The sequence below is a fragment of the Phytophthora sojae genome (genome assembly GCF_000149755.1).
Source record: "Phytophthora sojae unplaced genomic scaffold PHYSOscaffold_8, whole genome shotgun sequence".
Taxonomy (NCBI): domain Eukaryota; phylum Oomycota; class Peronosporomycetes; order Peronosporales; family Peronosporaceae; genus Phytophthora; species Phytophthora sojae.
This window is the reverse complement of record NW_009258122.1, coordinates 1862166-1875469: the sequence shown is the minus strand read 5'-3', so window position 1 is coordinate 1875469 and position 13304 is coordinate 1862166. Positions and strand designations below refer to the sequence as shown.

The window sequence follows — 13304 nt, the reverse complement described above, 5'->3', positions numbered from 1 at the left end:
TCGCCACCGAACCCATGTCCAGCTGACCCGTATCAATCCAGGATGCTGACCTGTATCAATCAAACAGACTTCAAGTGCGTCATGGCCGCGATGGATCGGGACCACCAACTGTCGGACACGAGCCGTGCGACGAAGGAAGCTGAGCCCGAGGTCTGGGCGGAGCTCCGCTCAGACTGTGAGCTTGGGCGAAGATTGTCTGAGATCCGAGATGTCTGGTGTTGGGTATCCCAAGTCTGAACTGAGTCCAGGAAGCAGAGAGAAGTTACGCGGAGTTTGAGCTGAGCCTCGAGTGTGATGACCAGAGTCCCCGCCTAGGTCGAGGAGCTGAGCGGAGCCGGGTGGAGTTTGAGCTCAACCTCCCCAGTGGTTGTGGGGCCGTCGCCCAAGATGCCGAGATGAGTCGAGGAGCAGGCGTCCGAACGAGGTCGTGCCGAGCCCGGCTTTTACTGTAATCATGGAACCTTCACCCAAGTCGACAAGCTGGGCAAGGATCGAAGGTCGGAGCGGAGTGACGTGGAGTCCGAGCCCGGCCTCGAATGCGATGTTTGAAGTCTTTGCTCAAGTCGAGAATCCGAGCGGAGTGTTGCAGACCTGAGCGGAGTGGCCTGGGCCCGAGTGGAGTTGTCGGAGTCCGGTTGAAGTGCCGGGTGAAGAGTCGCTGAACTTAAGTCCAGACAGTGGTACTGACGGCGAAGTTGGTGGCACCGGCGAGTACACTCATCCGGTGAATCAGCCATGAGCCAGCCTACATTGGGTGCGACTGCTCAAGATCGCGGACACTTCAAGCGGATCTCAACGGCATCCAGCGGCTCCAAGACGACGCTCGCCGACGTGGAGCCGCCGCATTGGCCAAGACCAAGGATATCGGGCGGATCTTCAAGGGTGCCCGGTAAGCATACAGCCGACGCTCTTCGCGCAGCCAGTCAGTGTGTACCCAGGGGGATATTGCTCCCCCACTTAGTGAGTCCTAGTTTGTGCATGTGTAACCATTTAAACAGAGTTCGTTTTGCCCCGAAGGACGCAAGTGGTGGAGGTGTTTGGCCATAAGGTGTCTTGGCGATCATCCACACAAATTCAAGCTAACATATCAACGTTGTCAGAGTGCTTCGGTGCGACGGCAGTACGGTTATTTCATATTACTGTTACATCTTAGGGTGTACATATTTTCGGGTGGAAGGTGATCCATTCTGAGGTTTAGGCAGGGTAATTGTATTGTGTGGTTGGGGACATTGGCGTGCCCCGGTGCATTGTGTGATTATTAGTATCGGTTCATTGTGGACCTGGTGCGCGGGTAGTCCCAGGGTGTGTGTGAGTGCCTTGGATTCGGGCTAGGCTCAAACCGAGTCGCTAACTCCAGACCGGGTCGTTGCTTGACTCGAAGAGAAGAAAGGAGAAGCTGGTACGAGCCTCACCCAGGCTCAGAGAAATAAAGGCGAACTCGGCCCAAACCCAGGCCGACCGGGAAAGAAGGGGTGTTGTGGTTCTGAGCCGGAACCAAAAAGAGGAAGTGGAGGCTATATTGTGTGTGGTGTTGTGTTCATTAAGCAAAACCCAGGGCATTTCGGGCTGTGGACACGTGCGGGCTGGGACTCGCCATGCGGGTAGCGAGTTTCGTCTGGGAACACCTCCGGAAACCTTCAACATCGACAGGAGCTGGTGTGGCCGACGCGAGTCTGGGCCCACAGCGTAGCCGTGATCAAAACAACCGCCAAGGGGATCGCAGAGTGAGGAACACACGCCTCGCCCGACCCGAGTCGGAGCTGAGCCACGCGTTCAAGCGGCTAAGCCTAGCGAAGTGGAGTGGGAGAGTTCGCTCCGTGGAAGGAGCTGAGTGGAACTCTTGCAGCGCTAAGCTGGGGTGAGCCAAGTGGTGCAAGGGCTGAGCGAAGACCAAGGTCGAGCGGTCTAGCAACCTGAGCCTTTCAAAAGGCACGGACGCTTCGTCACACGTGGTGCGCGCGCCCGGATCAGGGATACGACTTTGGACGGACAAGCTACAGTCATGTCGACTGCTGCTGATTCGAAGGAAACCAAGACTGGAGGTGAGAAGAGCGAGTCTTCGCTTCGGCGAAGTTTGAGAGTGGCTGGATTGCCAGCCGAGGTGGTGCCGACGGAGTCTGGGACGCCCAGGGCGACAAGATCGACTGCGGAAGCCCGGACACCCAGTGCTAAGGGAGAAGCTGCGTCGTCAGGCGAGGTTGCGCCAAGCGCTGAGCCGGAGGTGCCACCAATGACGGAAACTGCTGTGCCGCCACCAAGTTCGCCCGAGAGGAAGAAGTCGGAGGATGAACAAGGTGGTGGAGCGGGTGCTCAGCCGAGTGCTCGTGTTGGTGAAAGTCCAAGCCTGAGAGAGCCTGCTGTGAGTCGAGCGTTGACGCCGCGCAGGACTTCTGAGGTTGCGACTGCAACTTCTCAGCCGCAAGGTGTTAACCCGGAGCCAACTGCTGCGGATCTCCGTAGTGGCCAAGCCGAGGGTGGTGCACTGAGGGTGCTGGAAAGCCGAGAGATGCAGCTGCGAGCTCAAGGTGCTGCTGGGTGACACGATGTGGAAACAGATTTTTGTCTGCACCCATGTCCGACCCCATGGATACGTGGACCCTTCGGTGAGCTGTGATTGGTCGCATGAAATGGAGATCCGGTAGAGACGAGTGTGACGTGTGGATTGTGGATATGTGTGGAGATTTGGTGGGACCCGGCACTTGCAGCAAGCATGGGCTCACAGGATTGGAGATGCGCCCACCGGATGAGCGCTCATATTCGGTGCGGAGTCACGCATCCTGTCCGTCCGCCGACTTCCCTAACTGCAGGATAGGCCCAAGGCGCGAAAGTGGGGCCAGCGAACGTATCCTGGTCACTGCCTGCATTGGCTCAGTCAAGTTGTCGGACCACCCCACTGAATCGCCCCACCAGCCATGATCACACGCGCACAAGACCCTGTTGGATGAAGCCTCGTGTTGTTCGGACCGGATCGTGATGCACCCGGTGACGGCGTACCGAATGGAGAAGTGCCACACCGGATGGGGACGGACAGGATCGTTCATTCGGTCCGCCTCCCGTGCCCACACTGGATGTCGACGCACCAAGAACAAGTCCAGTGCGCGCCGCGTGTGTTCACACAGCGGCGTCGATCCGAACCGAATGAGACCAAGATCCCCCAAGATCCACAGGCGGCACCGAATTTGCCGCAGATCCAAGGGAGAGGTCCAGTTCCAAGACGAAGAGACGGTGTACCCAGATACCTCCGTCATCATCTGATGAGTGTACCCGAACAAGTGTCGCCGTCAACAAGTCTCCGCATACCGAAACCAAGACAAGCATACTGAAGAACTGCCAAGAAGCACAAGCATACTCAAGACAAGCGAAGCATAGTGAAACCTATATTAAAGTCAGCGAAGTGATAGAAGATAGCTAGCCAAACGTAAGATCTAAACAGAAACCAATTTGCCGAAGTACACGCGGACGACTCTGTGCTCGGGGCAGAAGTAGCACCCCGACTTTGAGGTCTTCAAGAGCCCTCCAGGAGACGGCTTGCGCGCAGTCTAAGCCAGTTTAGGGAAGCTTCCAAGGCCTCACTGGTGTAGCGAGCACTGGTGTAGTGGGGACTCAAAGGTACCAAGGCAAAGTCGGCATTGACTGGGGTGTCGCACCCCGGAGTGACCTGTGAGAGCTTTATTTTCTATTTGCGTGCTCTAACCGGGCATCCATTTCATATTCCCTACTGTGTGTCTTTGGTGGTTGAGGTAGTCACCCCCCAGACCGAATTGATTGACTACTGTGTGATAGGACTGAATTATATTTTGTATTGTTCCCTCATTCTGTGAAGGTGGTGCGCGTAAGTGAGTGTGCATCCAGGGCTGGCCAGTGCCTTGGGTGACGGCTCCGAAGTTGACTGGTGTATAGACCCCCCTCAAAGAATAAGTGGTGGCTGTATATTTTGTGACGTTTAGCCTGGCATTGTATTTCTGTGTGTTGTGTTGGTTATTCTGAATTACGGATCTGACTGGGTCCCTTTCATTCGGTCTGACCTTCTGTTCATTCGGTGTGGTTTATCCCAGGAACACACCCAGCAGACTTTATTCTGTATCGCAACAACTCAACTCGGTGAAATCCGGTCCGCCAAAGGTAAACGATACCTATAGAGGTTGACACAAGGACACACGCGAAACACCGGACCGCATTAGTGCGATTCGGTGCGTCCAAGCGGTTCCAGGCCCGGGTCATTCAGTGTCCCGTGGGCTGCTTATCGCGTGGACAATCTCTGGTACTCCGAACCCGAATTCATTCGGTCCGGCATAGTGCGCTGTACACCCTGGACGATAAAGGCGTTCACCCGCCTCGCCTCAGCTGGTGCGCGCGCCCGGATTTGGTTGCCTAGGGTTTCACCGCGAGTTGTTTGTATTGATTTGGTCTTAAGGGGCGTTTCTACTGACTACCTGGACTACCGGTTCCGTTATGACTGGAAGGAAGGAAGCACGTGAAGGTGGACACGGAGGCGGACGCAGTGAGGCGTCGCGTCGGTCGCGTCGAGGACAAGGGCTGCCGCCGGAGGAGCACAAGGCCCTGAACGACGTTGTCCGGGAGGCTCGGAATGCTAGTGCTGAGAAGCGCAAGGCGGCCCTGGAAGAGAAGAAGAAGGTGTCGGCGACCGTTCAAGATCAAGCGGCCCCGGAGTCCTCCGTTCTGGATGCGCACCAAGCAAACCAGGATGAGGCTCCGGAGGCGGACTCGACCGAGTCTGTGCCGGCCGGCACCGAATGTGTCCCAGACCCGGCGACGGGACTGGATGAGGGTAAGTCCGCACAGGATGATGAACCCGCCCAGGCGTCTGTGGGAGGCGCCGATGAGGTTGAGCCCCCGGCTGAGGATCGAGTTTCGGCCTCTCCCCAGACGGATGACGAAGTCGAGATTCTGGATGAAGCCCCGACGATCAAGCACGAAGGCCCGCTGTCGACTGTCCAAGAAGACGGCGTACTGAGCGACGAAGCCGAGACCCGGTCTGCCCCTGCGCCATCCGGTCCGGCCGCGACTGCCCAAGCACCTGCGCTCAAGATTGAAGCCCAATCCAGTCCGGCGCCCTCGGATTCGCGAGGACCCGACGAGACCAAGGCCCAAGTGAGCGAGGCTCAGGCGAAGGCGTATGTGGCCGAGCAAGTGCGCCGCTAGGAGCAGCATCGTGAAAGCGCTGTGGTCCCGCTCAAGGTGGAGTATGCCTGGCCCGAGCCGGTACCCGACTTCACCGAATGGTGGGCCGCCGCGCTGGCGACGTCGAAGTACCTGTCGGACCGAATGGCGATGGCAAGTCAAGACGCTGCATGGATCGCGGAGCTTGATTCGGTACGGCTTGAGCTGTGTCTGGCCCAGGATGTCACGGGTATCGTGATTCCGCCGAGCATTCTCTCGCCGCGCGAGTGCGTTGAGCTCATCCAGTCTCTCCTCTTCGCTGCCGGTTTCAGGTTTCACAACCTGATCCCGATGTGGTTCCAGTCCAAGTCCTCCAGAGTCGCACCGAGCCTGGAGCGCTCTGTGGTCGAAGGCGTCCAGCATTTCCTCGCGTTCGAGCTGATCGAGTGGCGCGAGCTGGCATCCGGTGTGCCCTTCAAGATCGTACTGGATGCGCCGGACGTTCAAGACCTGACCGGACCGAATGCTGGGGACACTGGATCAACGCCGCAGCAACCTGTGCGAGCACCGATCCTGGACTACCATGCTGAAGAGAACGACGGAGATCTATTGATGTCGGATTGCGAGGCTGGACTACTGGGTCGCGAGTTTGTCCTGCGTCAACGAGTGGCCGGACTCCGGCGGACACGGAGCCCGCAAGGGTCGTCCACCGCGAACCGGATTCCAAGCGCCCGCAGTACGGACCGCCTCGCCCGTCGTCCATCCAGTCCGCGTCGTTGATCCCGTCCGCGCCGCCGCTGTCCACACCGTCGCTCTCCTCGCTCCCTTCGTACCATGCATCCAGCGAGTCTGGACGCGCATCCGGTACCGGAGCGGTGGTTCAGTTCGGTCCGCCGTCCCGTTCGCCCTCGGATCTTGATTCGAGCTTGTTCGGTAGACGGCCGGTTCCAACGAGTCGACATTCAGTGCTGCATCGGGAGTTCGGTCGTCCAGAGGCAGCTCGTCTTCGTCGTCGTTGTGGTCCGGACACGATGCTGCGAGGCACATGTCCGCGATTGGGTACGGACCCATGGTGATGACCGCGCAAGCGGGGGTGATTCAGTCCGGCACTGGCGGAGGAACCGTGGAGATCACCCGGAGCGCACTCCCTCGGTCATCGACGGCGGTGGGTCAGGACGATGTCGTTATGTCGGAGTTTGATCGCACCACCGTTCGGAGTGACCGAAGGTCGAGAGCGTCATCCGGTCCGCGAACGACGCCCAGGCGTGCGAAGCGGAGTCCGTCACCAAGCGAGTTGGATTCCAGCGAGGATGACCGGAGTCACCGCCGAAGGTCGTCGAGGTCGAAGCGCGCACCGAGTCGGTCCAGCAGATCGAGTCGATCCGGTCGGTCCAGCCGCTCCGCGATGTCTGTGATGTCGTGGGCCTCCCAAGCCGCGCTCAATACGATGCGCCAGACTCCGGAAGCCCTTGCCAGGATGGAGCTAAATCAGGAGGCGTCCGCTGCGAACACAGCTCGACTGGGTGAAGGACTCCAGAACGCGTTCCACGCGATTCAAGAGCTCGCCGGTCGCACCGCTACTCTCCAAGGCAGTCGGCAGACCGGATTAGGACAGAATGATCCGATCCCGGAGCCCACGATCCTGTCCGGTCCGTCCCCGGTGTCGCCGATCCAGGAGCACGACGTGGCCGCCGCCATTCAGAGCGCCCGCGCCGAGGCGGCGCGCCTGGACCGCGAACGTGTTGCCACGGAGTTCTCCGAGCGCTGGAAGCAGCAGGAAGCGCAGGCCGAAGCCGACCGAGCACGCTGGGTCGAAGACGTCCAGCGGGGACTGAACGCTCAACTGGATTTATTCCAAGAGCAATTCCACAAGCTTGAAGCTGAGCGGGAGAGGGAGCGAGAATCTTCCCGGAACATTCAGCGGTTTCGGGTCCACCAGTTGCACAACCTTCGTGCAACACGCCAGAAAAATCCAGCTGCTTAAGCAACATCGGGACCTGATTCGGTGTCGCAAGTGAAGACAGAGACCGGGCGTGCGACTCTGCACCCGGGTGCAAGTGCGCCTATCCAGTCCGACCAGGCCCCCATCGTGTCTCCGACGCCACGCGCCAACGAGCTTCTAGCAGCCCAACTCCAAGCGACGATCGATGGTGTTCTCAAGGCGCGAGCAACCAAGGCGCGCGCTGCGCAGGCTGCGCCGGCGAAGGGCAAGCGAGATGCCCCCGCGAAGGACGCCAAGAAGTCACCCGTGAAGGGGGAAGGCTCCAAGGACGCGAGGGACACCGGGTCTGGCGCGCGCAAGCGCTCATCTGGTAGGCGGGGCCGCGAAAGCGGTGACCCCTCCGGATCGGACCCGGACTCGAGCTCGGACGACGGCTACGACGAAGGCTACAGCTCCAGCGACTCGGATGACTCGCTGGCTAACGTGCCCACGCACTCCACGTCGGTGACGACACAGGATGGCAAGACGGTGATGAACTTCAGACCGTATGTGAGCTCCGGCTCGCTCGAGGACTTCGACGACAAGGCCCCATACCAGGAACGGACAAGATGGTGGGAGCGATTCCTCACCCTGACGGTTTAAGGTGGCTGGACAGACAGCATGAAAGTCTACGAGCTACGTTTGAAGCTGCCTTCGTCTGCCCGCAACTGGCGCCAACAACTGCTGAGGCACACACGCGACACCTGGAGTCTGCTGTCCCGCGCGTTCAAGAACAAGTAATGTCGGTCGAAGGTGTCCGATTCGGAGCGATACTATACCATGGCTCAGAAGCGGACCGAATCGGCCCTTTCTTCTACCGACTGAATACTGGGGCGAACAAGGCGAATGTGAATTTCAAGAAGTCGCCGAGGACGCCGGAGATGCACATCAAGCGGTTCATCCGGAACCTCTCCGAATCAAGGTTGCGATCCAGTCTGAAGAGTCAGCGCATACACAGCATTGGCGACCTGGAGTTCATTCTGCGTCAGCATGAAGAAGACTACCAGGACAGTGAACGCGACAGCTCGTCCAGACCGCGCGACTTCCGCGCAGACAATCCGCATCGAGATCGTGACCGAGACCGAGATCGCGAGCGGTACAGACCGAAACCTGCGGGACGTGCTTACATCGCACAGAGCGAAGACGAATCGGATGAGTAGGATCGACACGTGCGCTTTCACGATGAAGTGGAGAACCGCGCACTGACGACCGCACCGAAGCATGATCCGGTCCCGCCTGCTCCGGCACGACCAGCCGGACCAGATCCAACCCTGGCGGTACTGAATGAAGACGTTCTGCGCAATGCGGTGTTCCGTGTGATGACGGGTTCAGGATGGAAGCCGCCGCCACCGGAGCAGTAGCCAGGGGCGTCGAGATTCGGTCCGTCTTCCGCACCGCCGTCGCCAAGAGGAAGTAATTCGGACTGGCACGAGTTCTGCGAGAAGTGTGAAAGGCCTGGACATCGACTGGAGAATTGCTGGATGGACATCGTGTGTGACCGCTGTCGCCGTCGAGGACACCCGATGCGGGTTTGCAAGACCATCGCGTGCAGAATCTATAGTCGGTTCCATGACGGACTGTGTGGATTTGCGAAGACCGTGGAAGAGCTGAAGAAGCTGGCACAAGAAGGAGCCCTGAAGGACATACCGAAGAACATACTGTATCAGCTGCTGGACGACAAGGTAGATTCAGGTGGGCAGTTAAACCACTAAGCCCGCTGGGTGGGGACCCAGTACGCGCCGGGCGTAAGCCCCCTGAATTGTGTGTGCTAGCCTATGTCGGACCGGAGCTGAGGACCAACAACCAAGATAACCACCAACAATGCATGATTTCTCTGAGCAATGACGACCCGATTCAGTCTGATCAAGTTGACGACCATTCTGTAGGGAACCATTCTGGATCGCGAGGACCGGACAGGCAGACCGAATTTCGGCTGGAACCCGGTGAGCGATACGGATGGTGGGTTGATCACCAACCGGATAAGGACTCGCATGAGGTGGCTACGGTACATGGTGCAGTGAACGATTTGCGACTGGAGATTCTGTTGGACACTGGAGCGTCGGTGAGTATGATCAGTTTGGATCTTGCGCGTAGACTCAAGATCAAGCTCAACCGACACAAACTGATCAAGGTGTCCGGACTGGGTGGCAAACCCACCTACATCTCTGCCAGCACCCAAGTCAAGATCACGCTCGGTGCGAGAGTGGTCTATGTCATGGATGTCTGGGTCGCGAATATCGGTGAAGGTGTGGGTATATTATTGGGTATGAACTTTATGTTCGGTGCTGGAGTTCGGTTATGCATCCGCGAGGGACTTTTGCAGCTACCGGATGAAGAGCCTATTCTCATGTACGCAGACAAGGTGCAGCGTCGGCAAGAGATGAGGTTGCCGGTCCAAGCGCCGGAGACCCTGTACCTCCGACCTGGTGATGAAGCTGTCGTGCGCATTTGGTTCGGCCAAGCCAACCCGCAACGCGAAGTGGTGTGGGCCGGACGCGGCGACCGATGGGTGACCAAGATTGTGTACGGGACGAAGTCCTGGCCCGAGGCGGTCAAGGTGGTGAACATCTCGGAGTACAATCTCTGGATAACGGTCGGAACGACGTTGGCCTACATTGTGGAGTATGGATTTTTCCCATCAGTGGGGCGTTTTGTCCGTCCGGGATCGAGGGAGTACAAGGAATGACAGGTGCTGATTTACAAGAACACTTTGTCGAAACAGGGCAAGCTGCGCGAGCAGCGTCGCCTACAAGCACTTTGGGATCGTGAACCGCCCGCCGTGGAACCTGCAAAGTACGCTTGGCCGACCAAATTGATGATGCATCCGGACGGAAAGAAGGACGTGACATGTTTCACAGCGGTGTTACAGAATCCAGCAGTCAAGTCGGACAAGATTGTGGAGTTGCCTGAAGATCCAGTCCTGCATAACCTGGTTGAGGAGGAGGAGTCGTTCAAGCGCCTGACCCCCCTGACCAGCGAGGCTGAGTCAGACAGCACATCGAGACCCGCTGCCAGTCAGAATGGTGATGAGATCTCCTTCGACGATACCGAATCGGATGATGACGACGAGTTCTTTGACGTGGTCGCACCGGATGAGAGTGCCACACCGGATGAAGAGGAAGACACCTTTTTCGACGCGGTCGCACCGGATGAACACGAAGTGTCGGAAGACGAACCGGATGAGACCGCGGAAGATGTGTCCGACTTAGCTTCCCAGATTCTGTCCGGCACTCCCGTCCAGAAGCTCAAGATGGAGTACGAACGGGTTATGCGACTGAATGTTGAAGAACTGGATTTTGAGCCTGCCGTGTACATCCACGAAGGTAGCGATCTGTTGTCGCAGTTGCGAGATCAGCTTGCCCTCCTTCCGGAGGTACAGGATCTGAGCCCCGAATGCGACATTGACACAGCAGATGTTGGTGAACCTGGTGTGAGCAGACCGGATGATGAACGCCGGTTGCGTGGCATTCTGAAGTACCACCGGCGGATTTTCTTAGGCGACGGCAATGCAGCACCTGCCCCAGCTCGTGGAGTCGTTTGCGATCTGGATGTGGGAGATGCCAAGCCGGTCGCACAGAGAGCTCGTTCGGTCGCACCGCAACTCGCGATGAAGGTGTATGAGTTGCTGAAGAAGTTGCTGGAGACCGGATTGATCGAGACGTCCACATCACCCTGGGCCTCACCAATCGTGATCGTGCTGAAGAAAAATGGAGTCGACATTCGGATGTGCATCGACTACCGACTTGTGAATGGTTTCATCCAGTTGTCCAACTACCCACTCCCGCTCATCGATGACCTTCTGATTGGTTTCGAAGGTGCGATGTGGTTCATGAGCCTGGACATGGCCAGTGGCTTGTGGGCGATCAGGATGACGGAGCGAGCCAAGCTCATTTCGGCGTTCGTGTCGCCATTCGGTCACTACCAGTGGCGACGCATGCCATTCGGTCTGAAGAATGCTCCTTTGGTCTACCAGCAGATGCTCAACAATTGCTTGTGGGGTTTTGTCCGGTTGCCGTCCGATGAGGAAGCCGAAGTGGACCAGGACGTACTGGATTATCTGGGCTTGAAGCCGCAAGAGGGCAATGTCGCGCTGAGCGGTGCCGAATCTGACGAGGAGATCCTGTCCGGTCGACAACTTCCTGCACTGACGGACCAGATGACAGTGTTCCAGCGCAATATTCCGGCGCCGATGCGGATAGGCCCTGTCCTCGGACGGAGTTCGTACATCGATGACATCGCGCACGGGGCGCCTACGTGGGATCAACTGTGTATCGACCTGGATGCCCTACTTTTCCGGTTGCGGTACTGGAACATTTCGGTCAGCCTGCCGAAGAGCGAATTCGGTAAGCGCTCGATTCCGTACTTATCGCACGAGATCAGTGCTGAAGGGCTCCGAGCGACACTGAAGATCGCCAAGGGAGTACTGCCGTTCCCGTCTACTTTGAAAGGCATTCAGTCTTTCCTGGGCAGTCTGAATTACTACCACAAGTTCATCGAGGATTTTCCGGTAGTGGCCGCAGTTCTGTACGAGCTGAGTGGTGATCAGGTGCGCGCCGGCAGGGACCTGTCGAGGGCGAAGGAGGCGTTCGAGATTCTGAAGCGGAAGATCGTGTCTACCCCGTTGCTCCGACATCCGGACCGAACTAAGCCGTTCATCATCATCCCGCACGCCAACAAGTGGGCCGCTTGCGCAGTCCTTGGCCAAGAGCATGACGGACTGATCCAGCCCGTGCGTTTCACGGCGCGCGTACTGAATGAATCAGAGATTCGGTACCACGTCGCGGAGAAGGAAGTCATTGCGGTCATGAGAGTACTGGATGTGTTCAGGACGATCCTGGAGGGGTGCCCGTTGATTGTGTACACCCGTTATTCGGTACCCAAGTGAGGGATCCAGTCCAAATCTGCGGATGGACGCTGTGTGCCGTGGGGCGTCGCGCTATCTCAGTGGGATCTGGAAGTTCGCCGTATCCAGCGAGACAAAGACGGTCTGGCTGCTATATTCGGTGCGGGTATTACCCCCCCCCCCCCCCCGGGAACATCTGGACCGGATCGCGGAGTCGTTGATCCCGGCCAAGGGGCGCGTCAAACCGCCTCCGGTTATCAGCGTGGAAATGCTGGACGCCAACTTTGAAGGGATCGTGCTAAGTTTCGACGGAGCCGCAAAGCCATCGACACGTCAAGGGAGCTGCGGATGCATTCTGTGGAGCCTACCTGGTTGGGACGTACTGGATGCACAAGGTTTCATTCTGAACGACGTCACGGTAAACGACGCGGAGTATCACGGCTTACTGAATGGGTCGACCATGGAACGTGACCGTGGGATCACGGACCTGATTGTGGTTGTAGACTCTCGCATCGTGATACAGCAGGTGCAAGGGCTGATCAATTGCAACCAGCCCAATCTCCAACGACACTTGGCCCAGTGCAAAAACTCTGGAGGGGCGATTCGGTGCGCTGCGACTGGTTCACGTTAAGCGTGAGTACAACTCAGCCGCGGATTACCTAACTTCCAAGACATTAGCGCTTGGTGCCACGTCGACCGTACAGGATGAAGAGGAGCGAACCCACCCGCAGCGAGTGTCGAAGATTCACGAGAAGCTGATGAAGCCAGTTGTTGTGACACCGGATGTGGCCGAAGCTGGGCAAGACGTACCGAATGGAGATGCGACCGAGGCAGCAGCGACACCGGATGAGGTGACACCAGACAGTGCCGAACAGGATCCTGAGGCAGCACCGCTACCCAACTGTGCTCGAGTCATGGCGGTCTTAACCCGGTCGAGAACCCAGGAGCAGACCGAATCCAGCGAGCCATTGGGTCCGCTGGAGTTCCAAGCTGAACGGTGGCGAAGAATTTAGGCGCACCAGGACCAGGATGAGTTCATCGCAGAAGTCAAAGCGTATCTGAGTGGAGACCTGGATCGATTCTCTCCTAGGCGACTACGGAAGATTGCGAAGCTCTCTGACCTGTTTGCGCTTGACGCCAGGGGTGTTCTGTACCGACTCGCGCGTTCCACACGGGACCGACCTCGGGACGTACAGGATGAACCTCGCCTGGTGGTGCCCCAGACTCTGTACGCCGACCTGTTGCACTACGCTCACGAGGACTTCCAAGGTGGACACCAAGGCATTACGCGCACACATGAACGACTCCGGACCGAATTCGATTGGCCCGGTATGTACGCCAACGTCGAGCGGTTTGTGA

General features: G+C 58.0%; 3 protein-coding genes across 3 annotated transcripts; all 3 read left to right on the top strand.

Annotated features, from left to right (window-relative positions):
- Positions 1–81: 81 nt before the first annotated feature.
- Positions 82–893, top strand: PHYSODRAFT_337684 (hypothetical protein; the record flags this gene model as incomplete). The annotated part of the gene is made up of 5 exons (XM_009535366.1): positions 82–175; positions 244–399; positions 473–543; positions 617–711; positions 770–893. The coding sequence occupies 5 exons, from the start codon at positions 82–84 to the stop codon at positions 891–893; spliced, it is 540 nt and encodes a 179-aa protein (XP_009533661.1).
- A 1109-nt stretch (positions 894–2002) lies between these two features.
- PHYSODRAFT_337683 (hypothetical protein) lies at positions 2003–2539 on the top strand (the record flags this gene model as incomplete). Its single annotated transcript, XM_009535365.1, has 1 exon — positions 2003–2539. The coding sequence occupies one exon, from the start codon at positions 2003–2005 to the stop codon at positions 2537–2539; it is 537 nt and encodes a 178-aa protein (XP_009533660.1).
- Positions 2540–4452: 1913 nt separating this feature from the next.
- PHYSODRAFT_519095 (hypothetical protein) lies at positions 4453–5163 on the top strand (the record flags this gene model as incomplete). The annotated part of the gene is made up of 1 exon (XM_009535364.1): positions 4453–5163. The coding sequence occupies one exon, from the start codon at positions 4453–4455 to the stop codon at positions 5161–5163; it is 711 nt and encodes a 236-aa protein (XP_009533659.1).
- Positions 5164–13304: the final 8141 nt, after the last annotated feature.